The sequence below is a fragment of the Centruroides vittatus genome, unplaced genomic scaffold (genome assembly GCF_030686945.1).
Source record: "Centruroides vittatus isolate TY-2023 unplaced genomic scaffold, ASM3068694v2 scaffold_861, whole genome shotgun sequence".
Classification (NCBI taxonomy): Eukaryota; Metazoa; Arthropoda; class Arachnida; order Scorpiones; family Buthidae; genus Centruroides; species Centruroides vittatus.
The window spans coordinates 7,946,616-7,971,686 of record NW_027122718.1 but is presented as its reverse complement, the minus strand read 5'-3'; the positions used below and the strand labels follow the sequence as shown (position 1 = coordinate 7,971,686).

At 27.9% G+C, this 25,071-nt stretch overlaps 1 protein-coding gene across 2 annotated transcripts in view; it reads left to right on the top strand.

Annotated features, from left to right (window-relative positions):
• Window positions 1-25,071, top strand: part of LOC136990101 (SHC-transforming protein 1-like) — a 58,628-nt gene that overhangs the window by 29,707 nt on the left and 3,850 nt on the right. For both annotated transcript variants that reach the window (XM_067288457.1, XM_067288456.1), the window contains 9 exons: window positions 2,552-2,622; window positions 11,727-11,787; window positions 14,601-14,720; window positions 14,839-14,892; window positions 17,125-17,303; window positions 19,812-19,959; window positions 22,303-22,462; window positions 23,977-24,075; window positions 24,514-24,890. In XM_067288457.1, the coding sequence (XP_067144558.1) occupies window positions 2,552-2,622; window positions 11,727-11,787; window positions 14,601-14,720; window positions 14,839-14,892; window positions 17,125-17,303; window positions 19,812-19,959; window positions 22,303-22,462; window positions 23,977-24,075; window positions 24,514-24,890 (1,269 nt within the window). The remainder of the gene's footprint in view (window positions 1-2,551; window positions 2,623-11,726; window positions 11,788-14,600; window positions 14,721-14,838; window positions 14,893-17,124; window positions 17,304-19,811; window positions 19,960-22,302; window positions 22,463-23,976; window positions 24,076-24,513; window positions 24,891-25,071) is intronic.

Below are 25,071 nucleotides of genomic sequence, written 5' to 3'. Positions count from 1 at the left end.
TGAAATATATATATATTTACAGGAGAAATTGGCCTTGAGATTCTTTTAACTGTGTCACAGATACGTTATATTCCGGACGTTCCCATCTGTGTAGTGTTACGCTCTGTTTTCGTTATCTTTCCAGCGATATAAAAGTAACCATATGGGATGAACTTTTTTTTTCCCCTTCTTCTTCCAACCCCTTGAGAAGCGTCCAGAATTCCTTAGATTATTTTTATAAAAGTGTATATATTTTTAAGAGTATTTTGCGTGGAACTTTTCCATAAATTTGAAATTTTTCATGAAATGAACGTTAGTAACGAAAGCGAATTTTAACACTACAAATTATATGCTGTATAAAGAAAACAAGCGTGCTTTAAGTTGAGAGTTTTGCAAATGTTTTTATAAAAAAAAAAGACAAGATCAAAGAAATGTTTTTAACAATGAAATTGTAGAATATTACTCTTTCAGTCTTTTTTAAAGTTTATATTATTTGGAATATTGTTAATAGCAGAATAAGAGTTTTCGTAAATGCCGTTTGGAAGTGCGAATGATTCATTAAGTAAATTAGACTGTTAAAATATATTATTTAATGTTATTATTTTAACTGCCACTGTAATAATATATATCTTGTAACAGAGTATTTTTACTTTTCATGTTAAAATATTTAATTATATAAAAATATTAAGAATCAAATATAATACATCTCAAAGTCCGACGATATATTAATAAAGCAACAAATGCCTAAATAATCGGGCTATAATATGGCTAATATTATAGCTCGATTATTTAGGCGTTCATTGGTTTATTAATATTAAGAATTTTTGAGATGTGCACTATACACAAAATTTCTACCAAGTTTGTAAATAAAACTTTAATTTTTATATTTATATTTATTATATTATTCTATGTGATTAATTTTATTGGGTTGCAATTTGAAAAACTTGTAGACTTATAAATTTCCATTGTCATCCATCCATCCATCCATCTGCTGTTTTTCCTTAATCTTGGAGAACAGAGTTAGATGAAAGACAAGATCAGATATGGAAATCTTAGGGGCAGGCGGTCCGATTAACTATATAAGAACTTCTGATGCAAACCTGAAGTAATGTTATTTCAGTTTGAAAATTTCCCCCCTGAAAGATGGTGTTAGAATTGTACAGTTAAAGCAGTAATATTTTTACTAAATTTCATAAACTGTAACACAGAGACACAGATTAAAATTTTTCACAGTGTTGTATACGATCGTATACAACACTATGAAAGGTTTTAGTCTGTGTGTCTGTGTTACACACTACAGTGTTATTAGAAGAAGTTGTTTATTGTATTCATAAACTGTTCTTGGATTTCACAAACTATTACAAAATTTACAAACTACTGATATTAGGAAAAGAAATATTTAATAATTACAGAAAATACATACACATGTTGTCATGGAAAGGCAACAGGACAGAGTTCAGACGTAAATGCGATTTACAGATATTATTATACAGAAAAGTAACAGAATAAACTAGAATAACTAAAATTAACTAAAACAAATTACTACTAAGAACAAGAAATATAAATTGCTGGCTCAAACAGTCCGTCAGGAGAACTCTAAAATTGAATTGTAACAAGTGTATTTATCATTCAAATATTTTTTTCTTTGAAGTTATTTCATGACTTCCATCTAATTGCACAATGCCCACAGTGACACATTTCCAATTCAATATATTATATATATATATATATATATATATATATATAGAAAGGTTTTTCCCCAAACATATTAATATATATGGTAAAAACACCTTTATTTATTGTCTGAAGTATATTTATCATAACTAAACATTAATAAAGCTTTAGTTATGGCACATTGTATCTTTCGAAAATAAATTCTCTATTTATATTAATGTAAAGCTTTTTATAGTTAGTTTTACATGTGATAAATGGTTAATTAAGATGCCTAAGCTTGAGTTTTGAGATGATGAAAGTGAAATTTGTTATTGGAGAGAATAATTGAAACATGAAATTTTGAAAATCTTTTTATAATAAAATGATAAATCCATATTGAATTATATAATAATAAAAATAATAGACTTGGTTTTCTATATAATCTTGAGGTATTTTATTTTCTTTTGAAAATACTGTATATATTATGAAATCAATAAATATAATAATTAATCAATGATCTGAATAATTAATGTAAATAAAATATATGATTTTAATAGTAAATGATTTATTGTTAATGTCTTTTAAAGTATTGCAATAAATGATTTACATTATTTAATTGTTTTTTCATTCTTAAATCAGCTGCTTAAAAGTGATTAAATATAAATTAATGATCTTAATATTTTCATCAAGAATTATAATTATTCAATAAAATAATGCTTAATTTAAAAACTATTTAGATGATGATGATGATAATAATAATAATAACTGTAGATTTTATTTAATAAAATATTTTTAATATAATTATTTTTTTTTTTTTTATAAATGACAAAAATGAATAAAAGTACAAAATAATAATGTAATAAAATAATTCTGTAATTATGTATAATTTTCTTAACATAAATTTTGTATTTTCTTTCAGTACGTTGGATGTTTAGAAGTTAATACTTCTATGAAAACATTGGATTTCGAAACAAGATCGGTTATAGCAAAGTAAGACAAACCTTAGTTTTTTTATTTAATATTTATTTATAGTTAATATTAAGCTTTATATGATATATTACGTTACATGACTTTCAAGTTAAATATGCTGTTTGAATTGAAAATGTTAAACGGTAATTAAACATTTTAATTAATTTAGCACTTAACGTGAGAATTTTTTTTAATCAAAAATTTGACTCGAATGAGTTACGCATTTTTATATTTTGAATGTTGATTAAATGTTTCTTGTTAACTTTATTAATAAATTTATGAGATTTTACAATAATTCTTAATTTAGCATTTAATCATCCAATTTATAGAAAGCTAGGCAAAAATTTAGAATAAAGTTTAGAGATGGACAAATATCATATTTCTTAAATTCAAATGTTAACCAGATCATGAACGTTAGAATATCTTGAATACTCACACCCCAAATACTTAAGTTCACTAATTACCTTATATAATTTATTTAATATTTATTATTTAGCTTGATTTATTTATTTCGGTATATTAATCAATTAATAAAATAAAACGAAAAAGAAAAAACAATACATTAAAGTTTAAGAAATGAAAGTTCAGTTCAAACTTTTTAATTTTGACTTGGGGTTTTAAAGTAGCTTTTTTTAGGTACTCTTGTCTCAACTACAATAGATTTACAAGTAATTGTTGTGATTCTCACTTCAGATATTTATTTATTTAAGAAAACAAGAATTGGGAAAACATTCGGGATTTAGTTTGCTTCTTTTCTTGTCACAAATTAAACCAGAGATACCGAAGAGGCACCCCAAAGATACCGAAGAGGCACCGGCAGTGGGATAGGAGGAATGTTGTTGACACAAAAAAATTAAACTTTATTTGTTTGAACTTCGAAAGGTTGCTTTTAAAAACATCTATAATGGCAAATACGGTTTATTGGACCATCTGCAATACAATTGTTGTACACGTGTTAATGAAAAGTACTTAATCATTCAAATATTTTAAATTTTTCGGTTAGTTCCTCTTTGGGTACTTCTGGAACTACTGATGCGACTGTCTGTATGGCATGATATTGGAGGTATTAGAAGTATTCAGATTTATCTTTTATCAATGCGATATTTGAGATCTGAAATATATTCTAGTATTTGTATCCATCCTAATTAAAATCATTATTCTTGTATGCAAATAGTGTTTTACTGTCTACACCATTTTGGATTTATAAATATAATTTTGAAATGGTCCAAGTCTGATATTTTATTCCGTTTGTATATTCTTTGTAGACATCTCAAAGCAGGAAGTACTATACATTATAAACTTATTTTTCAAGTAAATAAAACTATTAAAAAACAACAATATTTCAAAAAAAGACACGTCTTTTTATTGAGTGGTTATTCTTTATTCTTTTTCTTCGTTTCTAAATTTATTTAATAATTGAATATTGAATAAATTTATTACTTAATAAATATTAAATATACATAATGAAACATGATAATTTTGTGATTATTAATAACTTATAACTCAATTTTTAATCAGTTATAGAGTGAGTTATAATTATTTTTTATGATGGGAATATTAGTAATTGGCAAAACAAGATGTTTATATGAATATGGATTTGTAAATTGGTTTTTTCCAAATTTTATTATAACAATTTAATTAATAAATATAGAATTAATTTTTAGTTAAAATTATTTTACTGGTATGATTTATAATTTTTAAAAATCAGTTTTGATATTGTTTGTTTTAAATTTGTCATTGTAATTTATTTTAATTATGTTTTGGAAGCTTTACGTATATTAGTTATTTCTCTCTTATTGTACATGAACAACTGGATTAAACTATTTAAATAATTTAATTATCCAGTGTCATTTAAGACATTAAAATATGTTCTCTCCTTTTTTTGTACTTTGAAATTGTCTTATTGTAGATTTAGTAAATTTAATTTAGAATCATTTATTTGAAGTAGTTTAAAATCAAAAACTTTACAAATTAAATATAACAAAAAGATGTACAATTAATATTGTGGCAATAGTAATTAAATTTATTTATCTTTTTATTTAGACTAAATTAAAGTTTAGTTAAGTGCTTGCAATAATATAAGCCAAATATCACTGGATGAATGTTCTTTCAGTTATAATTCTGTGATCTTATAAATTACTATTGTAATGTGAAAACTACAGATGGTAACAGCATCTTGTATTAAATTTAATAATTATTTTTAATTATTCTAAGCAGTGATCAACCCTTGGTTTAAAACAGAGCAAGATTTTTTTTTTGCCCTAGCCTGCTTTGTGGGCAAACTAAGGATCTTTTCACTTTCAAGAAGAATCATGATTGGTGTTGTGACTGGATTTGTCACTTCTAAACATCAGTGCTGACTAAAACTTTTTTTCTCCTCAGCTTTTTTCTGTTTTTCTGATCTGTGACTCTTCTGCACCTCATTTGTAAGTGTGCAGATCTTTGTGCAGACAGATTTGTTCATCTGGGTTTCCCTTTGTTGAGCCTTGGTGACATTCCTCAGTTTTCCTTCAGAGGTCTAGTCTTGCTCTCTTCTCTTAAAAAAAAAATGAGGAGACTTCTTTGAAGTAATCTTATATGGGGTGTATGATGGACTTTTAATTTCCTGGTTGTTATGCATTGGAATTGTGTCAAATTTGACTATTTGAATTTTTACTAATCTCCATATTTTGAGACTTCCTGAATTCAAAAAGTCAAAAAAATTCCGTGTGTGTGTGTTGGCATGTATTTCTCTTAATATCTTAGGATGGGGTAAATATTAAGAAACGAAATATGGCATGGTTACTTTTATATGCGGGGTATTGATGTTATTAAATTTTGGTGGTGAAAGGTCAAGAGGGTGGGGAGATAGAGGGGAGGTCATGTATCTTGAGAATGGTAGGCCTTAATAAAGATTTTTTGTTATTAACATTTACAATTTTTAATAAAACTCATCCCTACTCTCAAAATTAAGCTTTTTGCCATTTTATGGTATTAAAAATATAAAAAGTTTTTTTTATAACAAAATCTGATAACAGATGGTGCCCCCCACAATTTTATTTTTTTAATTTTTGCTTAATAATATGAGTTTTTATTTAAAAATATCTTTTATAACAGCCGGGAAAGTTACGCAACTCTCGTTGCTAGATTTTTTTAGATTGAGGTGCACATTTAGTCTGCTAGCACTTGCACAATAACAATAATAATTTAATTAATTAAAATATTAATACATTTAGAAATAAAGCTTGAACCTGAATGAGATTCTAACTATGCAGATATAGTAGACAGGTATGTTACCAATTGCATCATCAGAATGATCTGGATGGCATGATTGGTCTCTACCTGTCCAGTACGCATAGTTTATAGTTTTGTAGTTTGAATCCTATTCCAGGTCAGTTTCATTTCTAGATGTTTAAATTAATTTATTAATTGATTAAATTAATTTTAATTATTAAATTTAATAAAATAAAACAGCTTTGTTTATCTCTAGCTTTTAAATTATATTAATAACTAGTGGACCCAGCCACCCGTTGCTGTGACTCAGAATGTATCTATTATAAATGTATAACACTTTCCCCGCGGGGGATTTCGAAAAATCCCTTCTTAGTGTACATTCTCTTCACGCACCCTATTAAAACACAATCAAAAATGCAAAAAAACTGCATCTAAAATAGTATAATAGAAGCCTAGTTTTTCACGGTAAACCATAATCCTGTTCCTCTCCCCCGCGGGGAAAATCGAAAAATCCCTTTTTACTGTATATTCTGTTGATGATCTGCTTTAGTTCATCTAAATAATGCCTCACAGAAAAGCAAACTTAGGTCGTCATACTTGCGGAGTTAGCGCCATCTGTTGGACATAAAATACTTAATCCTGTCCCTCTTCCCCCGGGGGAATTTCGACATCTAAATTATATAAAAACACGCCCATATTCGAATTGAATGCTGTGCGAAAATTTCAAAGCAATCGGTGAAGAACTTTCGGAGATTAGCTATTAGGAACAAGCAAAATTACATTTTTATTTATATAAATTTATAAAATCGTAGAATTAAAGCCTAAAATATTTGGCAAAATTTTGCTAACATTTAGCAAGATTTATTCCAAAAGAATGATACATTTTTTCAAAGTTACTAATTCATATCAGTTAATATATAATATGTATGCATATATATTTAAATTTATATGTTTGAAAGTAATTTAAATTTGATAATGCTAATATTTTTGTTATTGTGTAATGTTTCTATTGAATATTTAATTTTTACATTTGATTATATTTTGAATATTGCTAAATAATTTGATATTAATTATGGCTAGCCCTCATTTAATGACTTTTTGCTGTAACTGCTTTTGAAAAGTTATATTACTTTTTGGGCAATGACTCCATTTTTTTCAGCATAATAATGTTTTATTTTTTTAACCAAAAAGCTTTTAATAAAGAATATATTCACTGATTTATTCTGAAATTGGCAACAAGGTGATCTTCTGTCTGTTGTGTGTATGTGTAATTTCTATGTTTTAAAGTGTTGTATTTAGTCTTTATTTTGTTACAAAGGAATTTTTAAAACAAATTTTGAGTGTTATAATGGTGAGCGGAAAATAAGTTGAAAAAATAAAGATGAAAATGATGCTGAAAGAAGAAGAGATAATGAAAAATTTGCAATAATTTGAAAAGGGAGTCCACAACAAATTCTGTATGGAAAAAACCATGTTTAATTTGTCACAGATGTTAGAAACTTTAATGAAATGGCTGATGCAAAAGCAAAGATTTTGGTTCTTGCAAGAGAGACTGTTTCAGAAAGTTAATGCAGATGGCATCAATGAATTTTGCAATACCATGATTTTGAACATATTAGTTGAACTTGAATATAAAAATAGGTTGTCTGATGAAGAAGAAAGGGCAAAGAAAACTTTGGACATTATTAAGATGAAATAAACTATGGACAATGTAAACAAGAAGCTTTGTTCATGATTTTATAGCTAATTATAATGTAGTTTCAAAAATGCTCTCATATGTTTCAATACTCTTCAAGATGTATGGACAGCTGAATGACCAAGCAGTTAAGGTATCAGCTATTTCTTCGGAGGACCCAGGAACAAACCCAGTAAGTTGAAAAACCCGTAGAATTTTTCCCATTGAGATTAATGGGATTTACTTATTCATTTAATGACTTCTTGCTTTGCAACAGAATTTTTAGGAATGAATTAAAGTTGTTAAGTGAGGGTTAGCTATATCATGTGCTTACTTGTTTTAAGACATTAAAACTAGCTTTAACATAAGACAATTAGCTACTTTAATACATATCTTTTATTTTTATAAAGAATGTGTGTTATATCCTTAATATAATTTTTATTTTATAAATAATTCTGAAATCAAGATGATAAAACCAATTATTTTAAAAACTTTTTGATATTTTATAATGTTTCACAAATATAATGATGTGTAATTGTTTAATGAATATAATATTCATTAAACAATTAAACATTATTAAATATATTTTTATATCCTTTTTGGAATATTAAATTATGATAACTCTTTTTATATGAGTGGGTTTTTTTTTCAACCTTTACCGACCCAGAATGAAGAACAAAACCACTTTATTTGTAGAAGGTAGTTACATTCTTCACCTATTTTTCCACATAATTGCCTTATCGATTCAGGCAGATGTACTGTGACACCAGCTTTTGTATACCCATGTCAAAGAACGTTGCTGCTAGGCCATTCAGCCAACATTTAACACTGTCAGTCAGCGGTATACAGTGTGGACCCTCGAAATTTGAGGAAACTCCTCACTGAGCTCAGAAATCATGAACAGACTCCTTTCTCGCACCAAATTGTCGGTCATCACACACTTCCTCCCTTGATTGCCCTCATCATGAATGTTGTCATGTCCTTGTTTGAACTCCCTGCACCATTTACGTACACATCCATAGTTCATGAGGTTCTCACCATACACATTACACATCCTTTGATGAATTTTGCCTCCATTCAGTCCTTCGGCCTGTAGAAATTGAATTACTGCTCGTACTTCACAGTTGGCGGGAGACTGGATTGGCGGCATCATGTTTACTGCAGAGTAGCAAATGTCTAAAATAGCTTGGCACAATGCTAAGTGGTGAGGGAATATACTACTCAGTAGTTGTGCACCCTGTCTCACATGCTTCCAATTTTTTTTCATGCATTAGTGGAGGTTGGAAAAAATAACCCTCGTAATACCATAATATATTGTTTGTTTTTCTTTATTAGATTTTTGTTTGTCATAATCAGGAAGTATTCAATGAATTATTTGAAAAATAAACAAATATAATAATTTTATTATGATGTTAAAGAGGTATTTTTGTCTTAAATATTATTTAAATATGAAAATTGAGTTATTGAAAAACAAACTTAATAGTATGTGTGTTATGGTTGGTGATTAATTGGCTTATATTAATAATAACCAGCTAATATTAACAATAACCAAATAAAAATGTTAAATTGAATAATTTATTTATAAGAATTTATCATATGAATTGGTGATTATTAATAGTTTGCAACTATGAAAAGTAAGTATAATAATTTTCAATGCATTTAGCTTGAGACTTGCCATTGCATGTTCGTATGAAAGTAAATACTACTGCATTGGTGCATTCTACAATTTAGATTATTCTAGATGCTCTGAGTTGTCAACTTCATGTTGCTTTCATTATTACTTGCTAATATGTATAAATTGTTTTTACATTTTTACTAATTATATGTTACCCATAAGCATAATGGGTGATTTAGAAGTAATGACGACAATGTAACAATCATGTTAACAAGCTAAAATAAAAAAAAAGAAACATTTATCAGTTATTTACAAGAGAAGAGTATTATTTATTTTTTGTGAAAGTTGCAGGACAAAGAGAAGATTTCTGGCAAATTACCAGAAGATGACTAACAACTATCAAGGTACAATATTATAAGAATTGGAAGCTATACATCCACAAAAGCCGAATTATCGGGCTAGAGTCGGCTATAATAAATAAATAATTAATATGACAATTTGGCATTAGAGCTTGGTGTTAGGTGCCATCTCTTACTAAACTTAATAATTAAAATTAAATTAAATAATTAATTTTAATAATTTGGAACTGGAGGAAAAGAAATTGGCCTGGAGGAAAAGAAAGCGGACTCGAACCCGCAACTTCTGCTATCCGTGCAGACACGTTACCAGTTACGCTACCCGGACCTTCGGTCCGATCGCCTCCTCCAGTATATAACACGACGACCATCGACGGCCATCACAATGCCGGCTGGGGACACATCAAGTGCCCACGTCCTCCCAAGGCACTCAACCGGCCATCGCAACCCCGGCAAGGCGTATAAATATAAATAAATAACGACTAACCCGCTACACCGCTTTTAGTGGATGTATAGCTTTGTAATGGGTTAGTCGTTATTTATTTATATTTATACGCCTTGCCGGGGTTGCGATGGCCTGTTGAGTGCCTTGGGAGGATGTGGGCACTTGATGTGTCCCCAGCCGGCATTGTGATGGCCGTCGATGGTCGTCTTGTTATATACTGGAGGAGGCGATCGGACCAAAGGTCTGGGTAGCGTAACTGGTAACGTGTCTGCACGGATAGCAGAAGTTGCGGGTTCGAGTCCCGCTTCGGGCCGATTTCTTTTCCTCCAGTTCCAAATTATTAAAATTAATTATTTAATTAAATTTTAATTATTAAGTTTAGTAAGAGATGGCGCCTAACGCCAAGCTCTAATGCCAAATTGTCATATTAATTATTTATTTATTATAGCCGACTCTAGCCCGATAATTTGGCTTTTGTGGATGTATAGCTTTGTAACGGGTTAGTCGTTATTTATTTATAAGAATTGGAAGTGTTGAAAAATCATTATAAAAATGTTACCAGTTAAAAATGAAAAAACTTGATTATATATTACAATTTTATGGAGAAGAATTTTCAAATAATCCATTAGATCCATATTGCAGTTAGACAAGGAGGATGAAACAGAATGATGAAAGAGCTTAAGACAAAGTATAAAAACATTACAGTAGAAATTGTTATGACATATTTAAATCTTTGTGAACCTTGTCAAAAGAAACAAAGCATTCCAAAAAGGTCTCATTGTTAAATCAATTAAAAGCAGTGCATTCAAATTGAGATGTCAGATTGATCTCATTGACATGCAGTCACAAGCAAATGGAGATTATAAATTTATAACTGTTTATCAAGACCATCTAACAAATTTAATTAAGAGCGATAAAAACAAAACATGCCAAAGAAGTTGCTTACCATCTATTGAATGTGTTCACAATATTTAGAACACCATGCATCTTGCAAAGTGAAAATGGCTGGGAATTCATTAACAAAATTATTGAAGTTTCTGGAATATGGGATTGAAAGAGCAAACCAGGACATTTGAAAAATGTTATCCACCTGGCTTGAAACAAATAATACAACAAAATGGTCAGAAGGAACAAAATTCATTCAATTTATGAAAAATAAGACCATATGTTAAAGTTGTTTTTAACTGTTTAATAAGACATACATATGTCTTATTAAACAGTTAAAAACAAGTAAACAGGTATTATGCATATTAAGAACTTCTTTATGTAATAAATAACGAATGTATCTTCTTATAAATAAAAGCAATAAATATTATAAAACATATTTTTATTAAATTCCCCAGGTTTTATTGGTAATTATTAATATTTACCAGTAATTGTAATTATTGTGTGTTATTAATCACATTGACCGAAAGACGCAGTTACTATTATTATTATTATTAGCTGGTTGTTATTAATACTAACTGGATTTATCACATGAACCGTAACTTATACATTAATGAATTATAAAAATTACTATTCAATTCCTAGTTTCATTTTTTATATTACTATATTACAACAATAATTTTAGTTATAAATTAAATAACAGTTTACGAATGTTGTTTGTTGTTAATTTTATACATACAGCCTAAATAGATTTGAATTTAAATGTAATTAAGGATTTCATCATATAGTTAGTTGCTGTCCTTTTGTATTTTTATGCTAAATCATTTTAAATATACATACAAGTACTTTTTCCATAATAAATTATTGATTTTGATATCAAATATTGTAATTTGTTTGAATTCACTCGTTTAATTTACTTCATAATAATTTTTTTAGAGAATGTATTAACAGAGTTTGTGAGTCAGCTGGTCTTAAAACAGTGGATAAGAAGAGAAAGGTAAATAGTTTTATTTGGATCTAAAGAATCAAAATGTCAATTATTTTAAGCTTTACGCAAATATATTTTTGTAATGTTTATAATTTCGGTCAGTTTGTTTGCTCGGAATATTTAATTTCTTATTTTGTTTGTTATTAAATTTACTTTTCATAATTATATTTATTCTGTTAGAATCTTTGTCAATTTTGAAATATTTCTATATGTAAACGAATTGTTATATTGTTTTTATACAGAAAATTATACTATAATTTTATTATTTTTATAGTTTATTTTATTACAAAATAGGCTCTTACTATCTGTCACTCATTTAATTAAAATTTCCATGTAGTTTGATTATTTAAGAATTTTAAAATGTTTTGTGAAAATTTGAGGTAAACTTAAGATGCTTAATAAATTGAACAGACAAGTCTTTCTAAAATCTGTAATTAAATTATATTAAATTGGAAAATCTTTAGAAATTTAATGGACCAAATGATAAAAGTATTAATTAAAGTTTAGAAATAATATGAATTGCTATTTATTTAAGAATGGATTTCTTTTGCTAAAACTTGATAAAATAGTAATACAGGTCACATAAGTTACTATATTTAATTGAAATTTATTTTGAAGATATCTTTTTAATGTTTGGGTTCTTGCATAAGCAAGAATTCAGACACTATAAATGTCTTCAAAATCAGTCATTTACTTTTTATATAATAGAAGTAGAAATAAGCTAATTCAAAAAAAATAAAGTACAGGTATACCTCGAGTTACGTCATTCTCGATTATACGTCGTTTGTCAAAAAAGTATATGGAGAAATAAAAATCAAGTTTAAGTCATTTTATTCGACTTTACATCCGTCCGCCACAAATATTGAAGTTGTAATATCACTAGAAAAGCGTTAAAAGCACGTAAAATCATATTAAAATATGTACAATTACAGTAAATGTTAATATAATCATCGTAAAGTGTAGAGAACGAAACACGAAAACATCTGTGTTTCTGTGTTTGCGTCTTATTTAGCGATTTTTAAATGCTCGTTATTGGCGTTTTCCACCGTAGTTTCGACTTGCGTCGTAACTACACAAGTAAATTTGACTTACGTCTCCTCTCCTGGAATCAATTACTGACGTAAGGCGAGGTATACCTGTATAATTAATTTATGGGAACAGTTGAAGATTATTCTTATTCAAATTCAAGTTGATTCAATTGTTTCATCTAAGAGCAGTATTCAGTTTTATCTATATTACAAATGTACAGAATGATAAATGATTCCACTAACAGTCTTTGATAATTCAAGAAAATTCATACACCAGTCATATTTAATAAATGTTATATAGTTTCTCTCCTTAAAAATTCAATAAACTTGAAGTAACTTTTTTTAATGTTATAATCAAAATCTAAAAAACGTATTTTTTTTAATATATAAAGAATACAATTAATCCTTTTTATGAATTATAGTTTTATTGAACCTTTAGTTTTATAATTCAGAAGTAATATTCAAGTATAAATTAATTCAAATACTTCAGTGACTAAAATTTTTATTTATTAACCAACCAAATAAACATTATCAATACTTCTTGTTTAACTTAATTCTAATTTGTTGTTGTGTAAATTTTTAGTAATTATTTTCTTATTTTGTTTTTTTCATGTTCACATTTGAAATCTGAAATAACAATTTATACTAATATAAGTTGAAACAGAAGATAATTCATCAAAGAATTAAAAGTTCTAATTCACAATAAAGGACAAATGTTGGAAAATTAAATGTTTATTGAATGTATATATATAGACATTCCAGTTACATTAAAAATTGAAATCTAAAATCATAAAGCAAGGAAGTTTTTCTTATCAAATATTCAATCAAAACAAATAAACTTTATAGAAATTACGATGTCTGAATACTCAAAAAATGCTGATGATGATTCTTATTTTATTTGAGGGCTGCATGTAGATCAGGGATGGGCAACCCGTGCCTTTGGGCCAAATGCGGCTCGCAGTAATATTTTTTACGGCCCACGTCACATAAAATATGAATAAATATATCAATTTTCCAGCTTAAGGAAGTATGCAGCAAAAATTCAAATGTTATTTTCTACAACTTACGTATGTGAATAGTTTTTCCGCAATAAATCTAGTAAAAATTAAAACAAGAAACTGGCTGACAGATACACCAAATCTAATTTAAAACTAGCAGTGAATAATGTTTAACCAAATATTTCTGATATATTAGGTTACATCTGTGCCAGAAACTAAATTAAGTAGGCTTGAGCTAATTTATAATTATATATGAATAAAGAATTGTGATTTACCGACATTTCCCCCCTCTTTTCTCTTGTATGCAGCCCAGGTCAGTTCAAAAGTTTTAAAATGTGGCCCTTACATAGAAAAAGGTTGCCCATCCCTGATGCAGATGCTGCAAATTAATGCAAAATTTTTTAAGTTTGTTGTTTTATTTTGAATAAGACAAATAATTTAATTCAAGTTAAATCATGTAATATATATCAGCTTAATTTCCAAATGTCTAAAAATAAATTTAAAGTGTACATTGATTTTTTGTTAAGAAAATTACATAGAATTTTTTTAAAAGTTGGTTTGTTTAATTTGTCGACAAATTAGTGTATTTATGTGGATTAAAATAAAAATTAATTTGTAACTCATTTATTATTTTATACTCAAATATACATTCATTTTGAATAAATTAATAAAGTGTTTTAATAATTTTTTGAGAAACCATTAACGTAACTGTTATTTGATATTGATAATCTTATTAATTTATATATTAGTCAGTACAATCATCATAATTAGCCGTTTAAACTTCTATACTTTACAGGTGGAGAAACGTGTAACACGAATGCTGGCAGATAAACCAAATATGGATTATGCTGGATCAAATATTAATTTAACAATTACTAGTTCCTATCTAAATCTCACAGTTATGGAGTCTGGTGAAGTAAGTTTATGAATGTATATGTTTTATTATTATTATTATTATTATTTTTTTTTTTAAGATTAAACATTGAAGAACTTTTAATTAATTTTAATAAACATTTTTCCTGTTATGATTTCAGATTATTGCTAACCATGAAATGCCAAACATATCATTTGCTTCTGGTGGAGATGCTGTAAGTTTTGTAATTTTATCGTTGCAAATAATTGTACAGTTAAGTTTACTATTGTGAATTGAATCTTTAGGATACAGATATACTATTATTTTTAATTCTGTAGCAACATTAAATAATCTATTATATTTAAGTAACCTAACTGTTTTTTAAATACAGGTACTCCTCACTTTACGACCGAGTTCTGTTCCGACGACTACGTCGTTAAGCGAATTGGTCAATAAGCGAGGAGCTTGCACCGGGAATATAAGATCGTTGTAGAATTATACAAATTACGCAACAAACTTCAAATTTATTCATAAAAAGACTATTATAGTATGCTCAAGACTATTACAGTACGCTTAGTGCGCATGTCAACCATTTGCCACTGACCGACACTCAAGCTGAGAAAGTGGATTCCCCGAATTGCAGGTCGAAACTCGATTGGTCGTTAAGCAGATAGGTCGTAAAGTGAGGAGTACCTGTAATGCTTTTAGCATTTTGCAGAACTGTCTTCAACTATAAACTACTTTTAAGATTTATTGAAATTAAAAATTCCAATGTAAATATCTTTATTTCCATGTGTTGTTACACAAGTAATTTTATTTTTCCAAAAATAATTATTTAGATCATCTTTTCACTCATGCTAGCTAACCCATTGTTGAGTTAGCTAGCATGGGTTAACTTCTCTAGATTATGTTGTGTAATGAATAGTGTTCTGATTCTCTATGCCAATGGTACCTAAACTTTTAAATTGACAGGCCAAATTGCACATAAGTTGTAGATAGGCAAGTTGCAAATATTTTGTATATTCTATATATAACCAAAATTAGGTTTATTTCTATCGTAAGTGATGCATCAAATATATTTCTGGTCTGGATTAACATGTCAGAGGTCATATTTGGCTCAGGCCCATAGTTTGAGCACCACTGTGTTATATATTAAAGAAGAAATAAATAAATAAAAATTACAGATTATGTTACATGTTTATTTTGGGTTTTTATTTATATATTTTTTTATTACTTAATTATTTTTACCTTTACTCATTGCAATAAAAATAAATGCAATGCAATGTAATTTTACAATGTATAAACTCATCTATAAATATTATTGTAGTGGTGGTGCTGGATTGTATCCTACTCTGTTTATATGTTGTTGCATAATCCTGCAGAACAAGTTATTATTTTGTTTCATTGCTGTTTGTATATGCATCTGTATTTAAGAATTTCACTATTATAAAACTTTTTGATGTGGACTTCTAAAAGGCTATTTGAGCTGTAGCTATCACAATATAATGTAATAACACATAAATAAAAAAAACATATGATAAATTTTTAATATATACAGCATATATTATGAGTTACATACATAAAATATTGAAAATAAGTATATAAATTTCTGTAATATGATTTCCAATTTTGAACTGATTGGACTGTTATAATATCTTAAGCTGTATCTTTAGAGGTATATCTTAATATTTACTGTTATCTATTCATTTGTCTTTTGGCCAGACATAGTTTGTTTTGGAATTGTCCAAATTATTTGAAATTGTAATGTTGCACTTTCTGTTTAAAACAAAAAAAAAAGTACAAGAAATTATTTCAGTTACAGATAATTGTATGATTTAAAAAAATTCAAGCCAAGTAAAATTTCAAAAATAATAAATTTATTTATAAAATCTTAGGCAAAGGAAGTTTACTATTCCTTATTAATAAAGGAACAATAATAATGTATTATTACTATTAATTAGGAACAATAAATTCTATTATTAGTATATGTAAATTTTAGAATGTCGGTTTAGTAGAATAGGAATGTCAGATGATAGAAAATTCAACAAAATTTTTATTGGACTTATTTCTGTTGCGTGAATAAAATTATTCGGAGAACGGAATCTCTCTATTAATGATTAAAGATGCTAAATAATATATTTTTCGTATTATATTAAGGCCACTTAAGTAAATAATTAGTCGGTAGAAAATAAATGAGTCCTATGCATTTTGTTTCAGTTTTCTAAATCAAATTATGAAATAAAAATAAGTAAATTCACATTTGCTTGTATTTATATTTAATTTCAATAATTTTTTTTTTCCTTAAAAGATTAAGATATCAACTATTTTTAAAATATATAATCTTTATATTTCTCTGATTCATGATAAGTACAAAACAAAAAAAGAAGAGGTTGTGTACATATAAATTATTAGTGCTATAATAATTTAACTTTTTACTTTTTTAATATATTAATTGTAACAATTTCAGGATACCTTGGATTTTATTGCTTATGTTGCCAAGGATCATCATTATGGTAGAGCATGTTTTGTACTTGAATGTGGAGGAGGTTTAGCCCAAGATGTAATTACAACTATAGGGCAGGCTTTTGAATTAAGGTTTAAAGAATTCTTGAAGAGAACACCAAGAGCAATCAATGTTCCTGATAGGTATATAAATAAAATTATCTTTTATTTATTTATTTATTTTAATTGCAAAATATGTGTATATTAAACTAAAATTTCAAATTTGTTTTGAAATATACAAATATACATACAATTAGCAAAAATTTATTTATTAAAATTTAGTTTAAAAACTTTGTTTAAAAATCTGTAGACTTCATATCATCAGATAAAGAAATGCACAAGGAAATCTTATGTCTAATTTATATTTATGAATAGTCTGTGAGATGTTATCAATTGAAATATCTTTTTTAAAATACCGAAGGAATTGAATGATTCTTGTTGGTCGCTTTTGAACTAATCATTTTTGAAATAATATAAAATTGTCAATAAGTGAATTTATTTTTACAGTAATTAAGCGTAAGAATCACAAATTATATATTTCTGTAATTTGTGATTTTTCTTTTTTGACTAGAGAATTAATTCCGTTTGAAATTGTTTAGCTGTTGATCGTAAGATGTTTAGCCTAATTTAATTAAGTAAATATTGAATTAAGTATATTTGATGAAAATTTTGACATTTCACACAATTATCATCAGGACTGTTATGAATAATTTTGGTGTCTGAGACATGCCTAAGTACTTACATCTCTAATGTACTGTACTTATATTTGTATAAACATTATGATGCCTTTTCAGTATATTTTCCAATTTCTGCCTGATGCGGTCGACTTGTCATCTCGTCGGCAAAACCCTGATTATCATAGTGTTGTTGGTTGAAGCATTACTAGAGTAATGTGACAGTCACTAGTATAAATTGTGGATGTAGAAATTTTGAAATAAAAGTTTATGAAGAAATAAGTTTTTCTTTGCAAAAACAGGCTACTATTTTTTAATATAGTAAAAAGAAAGGAGTGATTTAATCACCATATTATCATTCAACTCCATTCATTTTAATGAATTTGTTTATTAATTATTGCCTTGAAATTGAGAGGTAATTTCTATATAATAATATAGCTGCAAGTAGTATGTAAACTTTGAGTTTTCATAAAATTTCAGACAGAGTACCTTACATTCCTAATTTTGTCAATTAGTGCTGGTATGTGTACATTTTTATCATATTTTGGAGGCGTACAGTAGAAGTAGAAACTCTAATTTTTTTATATATATTATTGATGATTTTCGCCCGGCCTATCTCACAAGATGTTTCAACAAAGGCATTCTGTTTTCCAATAAGATTTTTGTGCTGTTAGGATTGAATATTACAAAGAAATCATTATCTAGCCATAACAAAATTTTATCCTATTACAATACTCATTACATTTTCTCAGTTAACACTTGTTTCTTAGGATTTTAAGAAACTTTATAGGAAATGTCAATTACAAATATTTTAGCAGTTTAGATATTGTTTTAATGTACCGAAAGTGTGTACAATAAAAGAAATCTTTATTTTTTCAGACAAAATTTATTAATCATAACATCATAACATTATCATCACTTATATTAAACGTCTCAAGAACTAGTATATATTATATAAAAACACATCTGTACACCGAACCAGTTGTATAAACAAAAAAATATTTAATATAATGAATGTTTTGTCCATATCAATCTGACATCCCAAAGAGACTATTAAAGAACAGAACACCAAATTGAATACAGAATTTAATTTGAACTTTTAAAAGTGCTGAGTTCAGGTATGCACCCTATGTTAGGAATGTATACATATAGAAAAGTAACTGAATGAACTTTAAATAAGTTTTCTATATCTATACATTCCTCACACAGGGTGCTTGCATGAAACTCTGCACTTTAAAAATTCGGTTTGAATTCTACATTAGATTTGGTGTTCGGTTCTTTAATAGGCTTATATAATCTGAAGAGGATGTTCAATTGATACAGATGAAAATGTTATATTAAAATTTTTTGTGTTTATAGAACTGGTTTGGTCTACAGGTGCTTTTACATCACTTATATATTGATATATTTTACATTACTGTATATACTCGAGTAATAATTTATTTCGTGTAAAAGCCGACTCCCTATTTTCGGCCAAAAAATCTGGAATTTTCCATAGGCCCCGTGTAAAAGTCGACTCTAGTATTTCGCAGACAAACAAGTCAACATTTGTCAGAATTTTTTCCATTGAAGGTTATTATTTAGCAATAATAACCAATCCACTATTGCTAAATAATAACCAATTCAGTGAAGATGATGAGGATCCTGATGATTATGAAGCTTTATTCAGTGCTGAAGATGATGAACAGCACAATTTTTATGATTTTAATGAACTTTTGTGTGTGAAATGTTTCAGGTGTACCATATAATTTTATAAATGTAACTTTATAAATGTAAGATGTTCATTTAAGAAAATACAAAGACATAATTTTCTATTTTCAATATTTTATTTCAAAATAAAAGATGAATATTTTTGGATAAATGGTATGGTATAAGACAGTAGGAATAATGTATATAATGTAGTTTTAAATATTAACATCTTTACATTTTTTTTAAAAAAATATATAGTTTAATTTCTAAAAAGTTTTGTTTATTTAAGATTAGAAAATCCTGTTTTTAATGGAAATGATTCCGCATGGGGAGAAGATCCTGAATATTATAATGATTTACCGGGAAAAATTCCCCCAGAAGCATCTCCTCCTGTTCCACCTTTGCCTGATTATCATAACTCTGTTAATGGAGATGAGGTATTTAAATTCTTTTTAACAGAGGGAAAAAAACTGTAAAATTTTATAATAATAATGCTTATTTTAATTCCTTCATGAATCAAAACTGTGACTACTTGATATATTGTTTTATTTTTTTAATCCGAGTTTTTATTATACTTAATTCATGAATTTTAAATTTAAAAAGTTATTTCTGTTTTTGATTTGCTAAATGTCAATAAAAAAATCGTTACTTATTATTCAGATTTTTATTTTGTTTTTAAATGTTATTAACAAAATTTAACTTGTTTAAATTTTTAAGTGGTGGTGTTAAAGTATTTACAGTGTTTGTACAGACCTGGAAAGTCGGGGAATAAGATTTTGTAGCACGGAATGGCATCAAACATCAGGGAATTCATCTGTTGTTCTCGCTTCTTTTTTGACCTGGATACATCTTTAAATTTGGTTTGGTATAGGGGGTCTACATAAACCGGAGTGACCAAAAGAATGGCAAGATTTGTCATGCTTATATCTTGTTAGATTTTCACATATAGTTTACAATTAAAATTTTGTTGGATAGAGGGTTTGTTCTTATTTAAAATGGTGGGTAGTGGGGCGTGCAGCCATGTGGAAGTTTGTGGTTGCACGTGAACGCTGAAAATGACCATGCCGTGCCACACGGCATTTGGCAGTGTATAACTTTGGATCATGAAGAGAGAGAATGTTGAAATTGGTGTCGATTTGTACAGAATGACAGAATCTACAATATTATTTAGCAATAATAATTTTACAAATTCTATTTTATCGGTTATCAGCCAATAAGTGTGTGAGGTGAAGAAAATTTTCACAATGTTGAAGGAAATGTAAACAGAAACTGGATTTAAGTTGGTCAAATTACATTATTATTATTTTATTGTACTTTGAAGAATGCTTTCTTTAATATTTAATTAACAACTAGTTTAGTTAGATGTGATTAATTTTATATTTTAGTCACAGTTTCACTGGCATGCCGGTAACCCCAGGGTTTCTGGCATGCTGATCTCCCCATTTATATGTGACATTCCAGTCATTCTGTGAAAATATGGTATTGAATAGATTATTATTTTTAAGTTTATGAAAATTACTATAATCTTAAGGATTAGTTTATATGAAATGACTCTCATTTATATGAGAGTCAATGTATTTTTATTAATATTCCACTATATAATTGACAAAAATGATTTTTTTAGAATAATTCCGTCAGTTATTTTATCCTAATTACAAATTGTGATATTGAAGTTTTACCTTTAAAAATTGCAATGTGATCTGACTCTCAGTACATACAGTAAGTTAGTTGATTTATAGGCCTAAGTGGTGTTATGCATAATTTTAGCACAAAAAGTATGTTACAGTTGCTATATTATGCTTATTAAGTTCAATAAACTGAAGTATTGTTTTTCTATAATAGAAATAGTTCTGGTCAGATTATGTTTAATATAAACATAATCTGACCAGAATAAGCTCTAGATTTTTTATTTAAAGGATTAAAAGAGTATTTATTTAATTTATTATTAATGGACTTTTTTTTAACCATTGCTTAAAATATTAAGCTTTTATTTTAAAACTAACAGTTGTAACAGAATCATATTAAATTAGTGTGTAAATATGCTCAACCAGTGCAAATAATTCAATTAACAAAATAATTATTGCGAGATTACACTTGAACTTAAGCTATAATGTGGCTAGTTAGTGATTAAACAAAGTAGTTTGATCAAAGATAGGGAATTTGGCTAACAACTTAAATTTAATAATTAGAAATTTAGATTAACACAGATTAAATAGGCTAATTTAATACTTTCTTGAAGAAAAATTTACAGCTGTTTCGGCTGAAAATACAGTCTAATCATTTACCTTTCAGCCATATAATAACCTAAATGTAATCTGATGATAGTAATTTTGTTAATCAAGTTAGTGTACCTATTATAACTGTATTTAAACATACAATTTTGTAATAAATATATAAATAAATTATTTTACAGCTTAATTTGTACAATTAAATAATATGATTTTGACAAAAATGTCAAATTTTCTATTTAGATCAATATGTATGGAAATTTTGCTGTTTATACTGAATGATTCATGATGCAACGTTTCTTTTAAATTGACATTTGTTTGTTTTTATAATTATATTATCAGGCAAATGTCACAACTACATTGATAATATGTTCTTGAAATAGTCTATTAAATTACTTTAGATCTATTCACATTACAACATAAAATTCCTTGCAAAAAGTTCTAAAATATTGAATTTCTTCATAAATGTTATGATGATATAATGTTTTGTACTTTATTGAAACTTTAAACAAACAATTCTTTTTAATAAGTCTTGCCTTTATTCATCTGTAGGTAAGAGATGTATATACAGCTATTAAAGAAGCAGGAACATCAAAATCTTCGTCACAACCTGTGCCCCAAGCTAGAACAGCTATCAGAAGAGATGCCGATAATCTCATAGATTTAAACACGGATATTCATAATTCGGGAATTCAAAAAAGACCCGAGCCAGGTAAGCATTTTCTAAAAGCAGAAGAATAATTCTAATCTTTTGAAATAAAAACAATTCTGGATATTAGATTTCATTTATATTCTTGGAATTATGCAATTTCTTTTACTAATTATTATTTTTATTACATATAAACAAAACATACAATACAATGCCGTTACTTATTTACTTTTGTTATTACTTTTCCAACTGTTAAAATTTATAAATTATTATATTTGTGAAGTAGACAATAATAAATTTTGTCTACTTTACAATGGGTCTAAAACTGATAGCAGTAGAAGTGCTGACATTTGTGCGGGTAGTAGTTAGGTAGATGCTTTTGTCTCGCTGGGTAGGTCTTCACTGTGTTTCAAGTAGAGTTTCTAGCTATTATTAGGTGTGTTCGTGCTATTTTACGTAAGAGGTCCTCTTAATAAGAATATCTACGTTGCTTGTCGGATTACTTCGGTATTTGTTTGGAAGTGCTGTTTGTACCTCAACGAGCTTGCATTGGTGTTGTGCTGACTGAAAGTTTCCTCTTCGGTCTCCTACTGCTTTTTTCAGATCTACTGAGGAAACTCCTCTGCATCTCATTGCGAGTATGCACATCTCTGCTCAGGTGGACTTCATCTGGATTCCACTTTGTTAAGTACTGATTAAACTTCTGAAGTAATCTTTCATAGTTGCACAATGGACCTTTTTGATCAAGATGTGTCTGGTGTACTGACTTCCATTTGTATAATAACTAATAAGATGCCATTGATTCTGCACTTTTATTTTCAACAGGTAAAAGGAGTTTACACTTCCTTAATTCTAAAGTGCACTTTTTTTAGTCTTAAAATTAAGGATATTTGTGGTGAATCAAATTATTAATTCTAATATAAGAATTATTATTAGCAGTGGACAATCTGTGGAATAAGTTGTCATATAGAAAAACTTAATTTAGAATTAAAAATTGAAATTTAATGTCTCAAAAGTTATTTGTAGTCTGGACATCACTAACACCAACTGCAAAAGTGAGTTATACAAAACAATTGTGTGTCACATTTAAGGTGGGAAATCCAATATAACCCAACTTTTTCTGGCTAACAATTCATAGAACCTGATTTTGCAACATTGAGCTTTTGTAACAAAGTTTTTTATCGATTCCCTCTACAAAGTGAATGAAACTTTCAGAAAATTTGAAACCCAATATCTCGGGAATGGATCATCAGATCTGAAAACAAAAGGCTTTATTGCACATCTGTAGACCCACCTCTATGTATTGACACCTACTTGTTTCGAATCTGCCAAGAAATTAGGTAGATTTTAGGAACAAAAATCTCTTCATAGATTACTAGCAACTAATAAAATACTTTCTGTATAATTACTTTAAAAAGAAAGGTGTGTTTGTTTCAAGAAATTAATCCTTACTTATGTTTAATGCATTTTCCAAGAAAACAATTAAAAATTTGAATATATTTAAACTTAAAATTAATACTAAAGGCTAGGAAGCGAATAAAGTATATGTCAAAATTTCATTTTGTATACATGAACAGAATATGTTAATACCATGCCCCGCATAGCCAATCAGCAAGATATCAAATCTGACACATTGTGTGAAGACAGTAATGCAAAGCAAGATCCTTTTGACATGCGTAAGTATTTTATTTTATCATTTGAAATTTATAATAATGAATTTTTGGGCTTGTTCTAATTTGTTTGTTAAAATCTGTTCTCAGCAAAGTAATGTAATTGAATTTAGATATATTGAAGAATGATTCTAAAATAAGTTATAAGAATATTTATAATTACAGAATAACCACTATTTAATCTTAATGAATTGTAATTTCTTATTGCTAATGACAAAATACCTTTTTATACTTTACAATTACTAAAGAACTTGTTTTTGTTGAGTTGATTTGATGTATAGAAAATTAATGATAAATAAATCTTTTTTTTCCTTTAATTTCAAATTTTTCTTTTTTGCAATAGTGACTAAGAACAATAATTGTAATAATCCGTTATACTCAACGTTTTACAAGTATATAATGTAAATTATACTCAATCGGTTTTAATTATTCTTAAATGTCTAGAACCTTTTGCCAATAGTCTGCCCTCACCGCAAGAAGTCTTGCCGCCGCCACCCCCTCGTCACCGTACTCCGACATCCACACCCAGTCCGCCGCCTCACGCGTCGGGCGCATCGTCTTCGTCTCCATCTTCGGCCACGACCGCGACAAAACTCGGATCCCAGGCACCGCTAGCCGGAAAAGGACTGAACCAGAAGGCAGTTTTGTTGCAGGAAGAATGGTTTCACGGCCCCATTAGCCGGAAAGAAAGTGAAACTCTGGTGATTAGGGATGGAGATTTTCTAGTTAGAGAATCTCAGGGTTCTCCGGGACAGTATGTCTTGACTGGCATGCAGAATGGAATTCGCAAACATTTATTACTTGTGGATCCCGAAGGAGTAGTAAGTACATTATTATTGTTGTATTACATTCAATGCATAGTCATTAAAAATATATCAAAAGGTGTTTGTTTTGAAAAATAATAAATTTTCTTGTCAAAACAAAATCAAACAACAAAGTTAGGAATATATAAAAACCTTTAAGACAAGTTTAACCAGTTGTTTGCGGAGTACTGCTATTGGA